General features: G+C 46.1%; 1 protein-coding gene across 1 annotated transcript in view; it reads right to left on the bottom strand.

Moving 5' to 3' along the window:
* Positions 1 to 10,000, bottom strand: part of atp11a (ATPase phospholipid transporting 11A) — a 96,640-nt gene that overhangs the window by 30,723 nt on the left and 55,917 nt on the right. Inside the window, 7 exon segments of the mRNA XM_080833966.1 lie at positions 1,799 to 1,902; positions 3,543 to 3,616; positions 4,982 to 5,053; positions 6,985 to 7,151; positions 8,387 to 8,560; positions 8,879 to 9,076; positions 9,621 to 9,771. Coding sequence (XP_080690092.1) covers positions 1,799 to 1,902; positions 3,543 to 3,616; positions 4,982 to 5,053; positions 6,985 to 7,151; positions 8,387 to 8,560; positions 8,879 to 9,076; positions 9,621 to 9,771 — 940 coding nt within the window.

Genomic DNA, 10,000 nt, shown 5'->3' with positions numbered 1-10,000 from the left:
TGGGACTTCACACTTGTTCCTCAGTGAACTAAATATGACAATGAGATACAGGGCTCTGGCTGGTTCAACCACCCGCAGGCTAATTCTATTATGCCATGGGTGTACATCTGGATCATAGCCATCCGTTGCATGGGAGGGACAGGCAGGCCCCTAGGGCGTGTAAAACGGATAGTGGCATGTCTGTGTCAGCATGAGTTTGTCTGGCTAAATAATTAGCCAGATTAATTGAGCTCTAGTGTAATGTGGGACACCGTAATAAATCCTGCCATTTGGAACCGGGTGGTAGTTTGGACTATCTCTCCTGTACTGTATGTCAGCAGAATTCATTAGGGGGAGGGTGTGAGATTATTTCATCCTGTCTGGCACGTCCCAAACGCTCCATTTCTGTAGTAATGTCACCCCTCCCCATAGCAACAACAGACATGGGTCAGCCCCACTGCCAACGGCAACTGTGGAGGATCCAAAATTATGTCACGTCTGGCGACCAGCCTGCCCCAAATCTGTCAGTGTTTTGCCAGGGAGACTGGGGCAGGCTGACTTGACTTAACTCTGGATTGCATTGGGGGACCAGCCCAGGCCGTGAGCCCAGAGAGAGGCCTCCTGCGCTGGGGTGAGAGCTGAGAGCTGAGGCAGGCAACACATGGGACAGACCCAAGCATGGTTACACTGCTTCCAGTTAGCATTAATGGGTATCAGCTGTATATTCAGCCTGAAGAGACATCAATTTAATTCCAAGACTTGTCTCGTCAAAGCGAAGAGTCTGTAAGACTTCCAATCATAGCCATTTAGAGACACATATCAAATATAGCACAGGTAAAGAAGCACAGTGGCACATGAAACACATAGTCAGGTGCCTCATAGGTCATTAGACATGTTTGTGCAATACATTTCATTTTGCTCTCTGTACGGTAGTGTGTACTGATTGTGCAGTACATGTAAGGTAGTGTGAACTGTTTGTGCAGTACATGTATGGTAGTGTGTTCTGTTTGTGAATCACATACACGATAGTGTTTACTGTTTGTGCAGCACATGTACGGTAGGCTGTACTGGGTCATTATACGTGTTTGTGCAGTACATGTAAGGTAGTGTGTTCTGATTGTGCAGTACATGTAAGGTAGTGTGAACTATTTGTGCAGTACATGTATGGTAGTGTGTTCTGTTTGTGAATCACATACACGATAGTGTTTACTGTTTGTGCAGCACATGTACGGTAGGCTGTACTGGGTCATTATACGTGTTTGTGCAGTACATGTAAGGTAGTGTGTTCTGATTGTGCAGTACATGTAAGGTAGTGTGAACTATTTGTGCAGTACATGTATGGTAGTGTGTTCTGTTTGTGAATCACATACACGATAGTGTTTACTGTTTGTGCAGCACATGTACGGTAGGCTGTACTGGGTCATTATACGTGTTTGTGCAGTACATGTAAGGTAGTGTGAACTGTTTGTGCAGTACATGTAAGGTAGTGTGAACTGGGTCATTATACGTGTTTGTGTAGTACATGTAAGGTAGTGTGAACTGTTTGTGCAGTACATGTAAGGTAGTGTGTTCTGATTGTGCAGTACATGTAAGGTAGTGTGAACTGTTTGTGCAGTACATGTAAGGTAGTGTGTTCTGTTTGTGCAGTACATGTAAGGTAGTGTGAACTGTTTGTGCAGTACATGTAAGGTAGTGTGTTCTGATTGTGCAGTACATGTATGGTAGTGTGAACTGTTTGTGTAGTACATGTACGGTAGTGTGTTCTGTTTGTGCAGTACATGTAAGGTAGTGTGTACTGGGTCATGGGTGCTGCGCTCACCACTGCGTTGTGCTCCACTCGTGCTCGCACTTGTTCCACCTTGCCAGAGACGACTCGGGGGAAGATGGAGGAGTCGGCTCCTTTGCAGAACAGGTAGTACTCTCCTGAGGGGGTGGGGGTGGGGGGGTGGGGGGGGGGAAGCAAACAGAACACAAATGTCACGAGGGAGTCGCTAGTCATTAGCGCCTCATTAGCATTAGCCGTGCGGCGAGCGCTAGTCATTAGCGCCTCATTAGCATTAGCCGTGCGGCGAGCGCGTTGAAGGTCTTCATCAGTGCTTGACTATTAGTATGCCATCTGCCTGCTGACCCACTTGCACAAACATTGCCTTCTCAGGCGCGCACACATACCCACACGCGAGTACAAACACACACAGACACACACGCGAGTACAAACACACACAGACACACACGCGAGTACAAACACACACAGACACACACGCGAGTACAAACACACACAGACACACACGCGAGTACAAACACACACAGACACACGGAGTACAAACACACACAGACACACACGCGAGTACAAACACACACAGACACACACGCGAGTACAAACACACACAGACACACACGTGAGTACAAACACACACAGACACACACGCGAGTACAAACACACACACACACACACACACACACACACACGCACGCACACACACACACACACACACACACACACACACACACAGGCAGGCCTAAAAGCCTTTGCAGGTTGCTGATTGAATCATTCCCCAGCTGCTCATACCTGCGCTAGGGAAAGAATCTGCTGAAGCCTAAGTGAGATGAGAGGATAGCTGTCTCCACTGTCTCTATCTGCCCTGATGGGACACGTGGGTCTGCATTAAAGAGACATATGTCCCCATATGCACCGAGAGGACAATCACTGAGCATGGACTATATAAAGCAAAGATTAGAGCCAATAATGGACTATATAGAATAGTGATCAGAACCAATAATGGACTATATAGAATAGTGATCAGAACCAATAATGGACTATATAGAATAGTGATCAGAACCAATAATGGACTATATAGAATAGTGATCAGAACCAATAATGGACTATATAGAATAGTGATCAGAACCAATAATGGATTACTTAGAGCAGTGATCAGAACCAATAATGGATTATATAGAATAGTGATCAGAACCAATAATGGACTATATAGAATAGTGATCAGAACCAATAATGGATTACTTAGAGCAGTGATCAGAACCAATAATGGATTATATAGAATAGTGATCAGAACCAATAATGGATTATATAGAGCAGTGATCACTGATCAGAACCAATAATGGACTTTATAGAGCAGTGATCAGGACCAATAATCTAATGATTTACTGTGTAACTAATATATGTGTTGTGGTGTTGTTCTTGTTCAGGAATGCTGCTCTTGGTTAGCGTATGGACATCTCTTTATGGACAAGGCAGCTATCGAAACGGTGTCAATTATCGGACAGCGTGTGTTATCGGCAAACGTTAGCGTTGTCATGTTAGTCCAATATTAAACTGAGCATATCGATTGTTGATCCATTATTAAACTTAACATTTTGATTGTTTAACAGAATGGCCAATGTTTTACACTGTCCGATAACTGACATAGCTACTCTAAATGATGAATAAAGTGATTTTAGAACAATAAGTGAAACACGTAGGTAATTTAAAATAACGATGAATACATGGACTATACATTCTAGTTGTGGTGCTGTTCAATACATACGCTGTGTGTGCGTGTGTTGCATACCTGCACTGGATCTCACAATAACACTCATCCTTCTTCTCACAGAGTCGAAGGTCAGCACCTCCAGCAGCTCAAACCTGGAGGCAGACGGACAAACACACACCATGAGATCCTTATGCACCTCAAACACACACCATGAGATCCTTATGCACCTCCAAACACACACCATGAGATCCTTATGCACCTCCAAACACACACCATGAGATCCTTATGCACCTCCAAACACACACCATGAGTCCATTATGCACCTAAAACACACACTTTGAGTTCCTTATGCACCTAAAACACACCATGAGTTCCTTATGCACCTCAAACACACACTTTGAGATTCTTATGCACCTCCAAGGCCTGGGCCCTGCCAAATGTTGACGTCTGATCTACAAAGATCCAGATCCACACAGCAGATGAAAGGCAGTGGAAATAAGGCAGTCAGGCATATCTCAACACTTTTCTTTGATTTGGCAAAAGGCGAACATCTTCACAAACAAACACACACACACACACACACACACACACACAGCAGATTCCCAGACTAGCAGCCGGGGTAAATAAATAATAAATACATCCAGCAACGTAAAGGTCAGTCTGTCAGTCAGATGTGAGAATGGGCGATGCTTATGGGAGGGGTCAGAACAGTATGCCCTCCATATGATCACGTGTGTGTGTGTGTGTGTGTGTGTGTGTGTGTGTGTGTGTGTGTGTGTGCGATGCTTATGGGAGGGGTCAGAACAGTATGCCCTCCATATGATCACGTGTATGTGTGTGTGTGTGTGTGTGTGTGTGTGTGTGTGTGTGTGTGTGTGTGTGTGTGTGTGTGTGTGTGCGATGCTTATGGGAGGGGTCAGAGCAGTATGCCCTCCATATGATCACATCTCACCCTCCCTTCATTGCAACTCTTGAGGAGGGAATGAGAGAGGCGTTCCCTCCTCAGCCCTTCAAATACCCCCGTGACCCTCCCGCCCCACACACACACACACCCCTGCCTGGCTGCTGTGGTGTGTGAGATGAGGGTGTCCAGACAGGTTTATCACAGAATGATCTAACTCTGAATAGGCTTGCAGCTGCCGGTGTGATGAGGGCTGGCCACTGGTCACACAGCAGACGGCTGTGTGTGTGTGTGTGTGTGTGTGTGTGTGTGTGTGTGTGTGTGTGTGTGTGTCTGTGTGTCTGTGTGTCTGTGTGTCTGTGTGTCTGTGTGTCTGTGTGTCTGTGTGTCTGTGTGTGTGTGTGTCTGTGTGTCTGTGTCTGTGTGTGTGTGTGTGTCTGTCTGTGTGTGTGTAAGGTGTGTGTGTGTGTGTGTGTGTGTGTGTGTGTCTGTGTGTGTGTGTGTGTGTGTGTCTGCGTGTCTGTGTGTGTGTGTGTGTGTGTGTAAGGTGTGTGTGTGTGTGTGTGTGTGTGTGTGTGTGTGTGTGATATGACCCCAGCGCTGAGGCCTCACTCACCTCTCGATCTCGTCCTCCCTGTTGAGGATCTCCATGTGATTGTCCTTCAGCCGCAGGTAGGTGAAGCCCAGCCTGCAGAGAACAGAACACAGGGCCGTCACACCACTGGACGAGTCACATGAGGAGGCTCTGCTTCTTAGGGCTTGGAATGGAAAGGCATACTAAAGTCTAAGCAAAGAAGTCTTTGTGAACAACAAATCTACTGCTGAGTGTTTGCTATGCCTAATGTGGGTTTTTCTGGGTGAGTGTGTGTGTGTGTGTTTGTGTGTGTGTGTGTGTGTGTGTGTGTGAGTGTGAGTGTGTATGTGAGTGTGGGTGTCTGTGAGTGTGTGATTGTGTGTTTGTGTGTGTGTGTGTGTGTGTGTGAGATCGTGACTGTGAGTGTCTGTGTAACTGAGCACCTGAGATAGTATACTGTATGTGTGAGTAAGTAATAACGCTGTGAGCGTGTTAATGTGTGTGTCTGTGAGTGTGAGTGTGAGAGTGTCTGTGATCTGTGAGTGTGTGTGAGTGTGAGTGTGAGTGTGCGTGAGTGTGAGTGTGAGTGTGAGTGTGAGTGTGTCTGTGAGTGTGAGTGTGTGTCTGTGAGTGTGTGTGAGAGTGTGAGTGTGGGTGTTTGTGAGTGTGAGTGTGTGTGTGTGTGTGTGAGAGTGTGAGAGTGTGTGTGTGTGTGTGTGAGTGTTAGTGTGAGTGTGAGAGTGAGTGTGTGTGAGTGTGAGTGTGAGTGCGAGTGTGTGTGTGTGTTAGGGATGCACGATAATATCGGCAAGACATCGGTATTGGCAGATATCGGCTTCAAAACTGAATTATCGGTATCTGCAGATATGAAAAATTTCTGCCGATATACCTGGCCGATAAGGTGACGTGTAAATTATGCACACGCAAAGCAAATGTTTATGAGCGTCGGCTGTGTGGCAGTAGCCTACTTCACAGTATCAGAGGATGATGACAAAATGCCTATTTGTCAGAAAACTTTTCAGGAGAAGGAGGAGGAGATTCAGCTTGGCCATAACGTAGGTTGCATGCATAGATGCAGATGCAACGCTTTACAACATTACCTGTCGCGCTAATAGACGTTAATAAGTTACGGAGTTAGCTAGACAACACTAGCTTGTTAGCTTGCATGCTACGTGACACCAGAGAAGTTGATGATACCTCATTTCACGGGATGTTAAACGTTATGCCACAAGCCCACACTATCTGTGCATGGCTCACTTTTGCATTTATGGAATTTAGACAGCTAACTTGGCAATAACGTTACATAGATTAGTCTAGAAATCCTAGAAGGGACGTTATTAAACTGTAAGTCAGTTAACCAAGGTTAGCTTGCAAAGTTAGCCAAGCATGCTATGTGACACCAGAGAAGTTGATGATGCCTCATTTGACGCAATGTAAAACGTTATGTCACGAGCCCACGCTATCTGTACATGGCTTACTTTTCCATATATGGAATTTATACAGCTAACTTGGCAATAACGTTACATAGATTAGTCTAGAAATCCTAGAAGGGACGTTATTAAACTGTAAGTAAGTTAACCAACGTTAGCTTGCCAAGTAAGCCAAGCTGCATTTCCAGAGTGTAGTTGTTCAAGTTCAAGGAGGTTCTGTTCAAGTATGAAAATTGTGACGTGAAAATATAAATAAATCTGCCATATTTAAAACCATTTCAGTTTCATGAGTGAATGTCTATTTCTAAATTGATACAAATCAAGTCTGTAATGTCCTGTATTTACAGCAATACCCTATCATAATAGCAGATTAATTCTAGTACAGGAGAGACTTTTCAATAATTAAAAAGCTGAGGTGTATATATCGGTATCGGCATCGGCAATCGGCCAAAATGAGCTTGTAAATATCGGCATATCGGATATCGGCTAAAATTCAATATAGTGCATCCCTAGTGTGTGTGTGAGAGTGTGAGAGTGTGTGTGTGTGTGTGTGTGTGTCTGTGTGTGTGTGTGTGAGTGTGTGAGTGTTTGTGTGGTGTGGGGGGGAGGCAGCACCTCTTCATGCCCTCCACCAGCGCCACCTCGTCAGGGGAGGAGGATATGTAGAAGGAGGTGGCTTTGCCCTGGTGGATGCCCCGTTTGATGCCATCCACGGTCTCCTCCTCCTTCACCTGCACCGTGTGGCACAGGCACAGGGCACGGAAAAACAGTTCCTCATGCTCCTGTGGACACACACACACACACACACACACACACACACACACACACACACACACACACACACACACACACACACACACACACACACACACACACACACACACACACAGATGGAGTTAAATAGCAACACACACACACACACACACACACACACACACACACACACACACACACACACACACACACACACACACACACACACAGAGGGAGTTAAATAGCAACACACACACACACACAGGGAGTTCGAAAGCAACAAGGTGGAGTTAAATAGCAACACGCGCACACACACACATACCCATAGTGAAATATATACATATACATGTATAAATAGCCAGTCAATGACACACACAAACATACACACACACACACACACAAACACACACTATCTTAGCAGGGAGCACAGCTCCTCTCACACACACTTAATGAATTCCTGGAGCGTAAGATGACACAGCCCTGCCGTCTGCCTGGTGCATGTGACGACAGCAGCGTCACACCCCGGCCGCCGCACACACACACAGGCCGCGGTGACACTCTATCTCCAGGTGTCGTTTGAAAGCGTCCGTCTCAAAGGGGTATCACTGACTGGAGCCAGAGCCACAGAGCACAGCTGAGACTCCGAGTCTGAAGCTCAGCCAAAGCCAACACTCAGTACGGCTGACCTGCTAACATCTAACAACAACCAACAGGAGCAGCACGTTGGGGGTCGAAAAACACACACATGCAGAAAGAGTACAAGAGCTTGTTTTTCTCTCTGACTCACACACACACACACACACACACAGACACACACACACACACACACACACAGAGCTTTTCCCTAAGTCTAATCGAGAAGGTTTCGATTGGACTCCAATTTGCAGGGCCTATTCAGAAGTAGTTTTTCATGGCCCATATTCATTTTGTCATCTGCCAGTCTGCATCCCTTATCTGAGATAGCATTCGTTTCAGCTCAGAGCAGCGTGCTGCTCACTGGACTCCATCTCCAACACAGACTCCCAGTAGAAACCATCCTCCCCCTACCGCCGGTGGAAACGCACCTTTTATACGGAGTGCACATCCAGCTCTCTTTCTCTTTGTAAACTTTTCCTGATTGATGACACTGATGTTAACTTCTGTCTGCATGCCTACACTGTTTTACAGTGAGCTGTGTTGTTTGACTGAAAGTCTATCGTGTCATGTCATCTCCAGGATTGATGTTTTAAGTCCTCCTCTCATTGTGGTACACAAGTACACCTACCTTCACGTCTGCGTCAGGTGACGAGTCGATCATGTCCATGCCCGTGGCTCCGGTCATGATCTGCCCGTTGCAGATGGCATGAGGCACGTACACGTGTCCGTCCACACAGCACTCGATGAACTCCATGTTGTTTTCCGTCAGGGTTCCCGTTTTGTCCGTGAACACATATTCAACCTGCAACGCAACGCAGGGGGGGGGGGGGGGCATTAGCTGAAAGGCCAAACGCCCCACTGATTCCTCTTGGCTGAGCACACAGGCATTCAGTAAACAGCCATAAGTGCTTGTCTTGGACACTAATTGGAATACTGACTGATTTCCAGTGGTCTGAATGATTAGCTGATTGACTGATTCTATGCAGCGAGGCATGTGTGATCTATCCTGTTTTTATTTATAGCACGCTGATCAATAAAAGCCTGAGGGGAGGACACCACTACACATCTAGTGTGTGGGTCTTAAAACATTCCCGTGTTCCTCGGTGTGTGACCTCCGTACCTGTCCCAGCTCCTCGTTGAGGTCGGAGGTGTTGACGAGCGCCCCGGTGCCCAACTCTTCGTCGAACATGTCGTCGTCCCAGGTGATGAAGTAGGAGCCCAGGAACTTCTGCATCTCCACGGTAACGTACATGGAGACGGGGATGATGTAGTTGAACAGAACCATGAAGGCCAGGAAGTCGGTGAAGGCTCTGATAAGCTGCGGGAGGAACAACAACACGGACAAAGTTCAAGTTCAAAGTTCAAAGTTCAAAGTACTTTATTTGTCATTGCCACAAAGACAACAAGACAGTAGAGGCAGCAACAGACTTCTTACACAGCTAAATAATAATAAATAACAATTAATAAATAGATTCATAAATATCATAGATAAAATAATAATTTAAAAAAAGCAATATATCTCCATATTAAGGTGCATCAAGTGTTAGAGTGCAGTCCAATTGACAAGAGCCAATTAGGTCAGGTTCTGAAATGTTTTGGTCTAAATATTTGGCTTTGTATTGCAGATGTTTTGAGGACCAATGATCGGAACTAACGGACCTTAATCAAGTAAAAAAAGCGTGTAAAAAGGTGACATCATGCACTGCCTAACCAATCAGAGAGAATGGGCCTTTGCTGTCTAACCAATCAGAAATTAGCTATTCTAATCGAGACCATAAGCCTTGATCAAGAGGAAGACGTCCCTGTGTCCCCCGTGTTGGAGATAGAGGATGAGGAAGATAGGAGTGGAGATGAAGACTCACGATGTGCCGCTGCCTCTCCGTCTCGGTCTTCTGGTTGTACCAGGGCTCGTCTCTGTCGGGGTCCGCCTGCCAGGCGTACTTGAGGACGGTGTTGATGAGGGCTTTGCTGATCAGGATGCACAGATAGACAATCAAGTAGGAGTTCATCGACCTGGACGGGACACACAAGATCCACAGGGGAGGGGGGGATGCAGAAGGGTTCAATGGTTAGAGAATGATAGCACTCATTCAGACAAGCAGCATCAGCACTATACATTTAATTGTGATCCACGTAAAGAAACAAAGGCGTGAATCACAGCTGATAGTCCCCAAGTTGGATGCAAAGGTTTGGGAGGTGCATACTCTGGCAGTAGAGGAAGCTGACTAGGGGGAACTGCAAA

Source organism: Sprattus sprattus (assembly GCF_963457725.1).
Source record: "Sprattus sprattus genome assembly, chromosome: 3".
Taxonomy (NCBI): domain Eukaryota; kingdom Metazoa; phylum Chordata; class Actinopteri; order Clupeiformes; family Clupeidae; genus Sprattus; species Sprattus sprattus.
This window is presented reverse-complemented; position numbering and strand designations above follow the sequence as displayed.